A 1,233-nucleotide genomic window follows, 5' to 3' on the forward strand; every position below is an offset into this window, starting at 1 on the left:
TGGGCTTCTGGGCCGAAGGTTTCTTTTATTTAGTAGAAACGTGGTTTACGATAGTTTGTGAGTGGCTTAAGAGTTCCGAACCGTCTCCTTAGGCACATAATTCTATGTCATTTCATCGTTGGGCATGTGTATTCAACGCCGGAGTGAATCTATCCTAACTACAACGAATATAAAAGTTTGAGCAGATTGCCGTTTCTCCCTATATTTATACTTGCATCTAAAATACCCTAAATACCCCGCCCTGGTCGTGATCATCCAATACCGCTACCGCTACCGCTACCGTTGCGCCAATACGTCCACTACATGGCTGTGCGCTAGACTATATTGTTGCACTTTTTTTCTTAATTATGCCCCGAGATTGTTGACTCTGTCCTACTTGCACATCTGTCCGCGTGGCGGAAACTTCAATGGCCGATGACAATGGTAATCAATTGGGGACGGAACAGCAGCCTGTCCGACCAGATCCTGCTGCTCAAGTCGGCAAGTCCAAATCCAGGTTAAAGTCTAGAGACGGCACTACGGCAGCGAAACGACGATGTGTCAGCACTGCGTGCATTGCCTGCAGGAAAAGGAAATCGAAGGTATTAACCTTCCTGCACTAATCCTATCAAGCAATGAAGTTTTCCAGCTGATGGGGTGCTCGTGTAGTGCGATGGAAATACACCTACCTGTGCTGCTTGCGCATCCGTCTATCATACGCCATGTTTGTTTCCCCTCACGAAATTCCAAGATCGAATACTAATTCTTACCATCAGGTATATACGACCCCAATTCAGATCACCGTCGGAAAGGAGTCTATAAGCAAGACATCGACAACTTGAAAAATCGCAATACCACCCTCCAGACACTGGTTCAGGCAATCCTCAATTATGACGAAGCTGACGTGCCGGAACTCGTCCGACAAATACGGTCATGTGAGGATTTAGAACAAGTAGCAGATTCTATTTTAGCGCGAGAAAAAACATCAAGCAAGGCTGTCACCAGGGATGTGGGTACAGACGACGATAATGGTCAAGTTACTGAAGTCCCCCAATTCGAGTCTGAGCTGGCGGGGAAGATGAGCGAGCTGATAATGGACGGGTCTGTGAGGTTTGTTGGAGGCACTTCGAATTTGATATTTTTGCCCGCTGAGTTTTCCTTTGACGAGCCGGATTCCTCTTCGCCTTCATGGAGCAGAGCGAAGATGCAGACGACGCCATAACTGGTTGGACCCGGGTAACGAAAAGCAAAGAA

At 47.2% G+C, this 1,233-nt stretch overlaps 1 protein-coding gene across 1 annotated transcript; it reads left to right on the forward strand.

Moving 5' to 3' along the window:
* Nucleotides 1-407: 407 nt before the first annotated feature.
* On the forward strand, nucleotides 408-1,201 carry HCAG_02629 (nitrogen assimilation transcription factor nirA; the record flags this gene model as incomplete). The annotated part of the gene is made up of 3 exons (XM_001542408.1): nucleotides 408-581; nucleotides 649-703; nucleotides 756-1,201. 3 exons carry the CDS (start codon nucleotides 408-410, stop codon nucleotides 1,199-1,201), a joined length of 675 nt encoding a protein of 224 aa, XP_001542458.1.
* Nucleotides 1,202-1,233: the final 32 nt, after the last annotated feature.

This window comes from Histoplasma capsulatum, genomic scaffold (genome assembly GCF_000149585.1).
Source record: "Histoplasma capsulatum NAm1 scaffold_2 genomic scaffold, whole genome shotgun sequence".
Lineage (NCBI taxonomy): Eukaryota > Fungi > Ascomycota > Eurotiomycetes > Onygenales > Ajellomycetaceae > Histoplasma > Histoplasma mississippiense.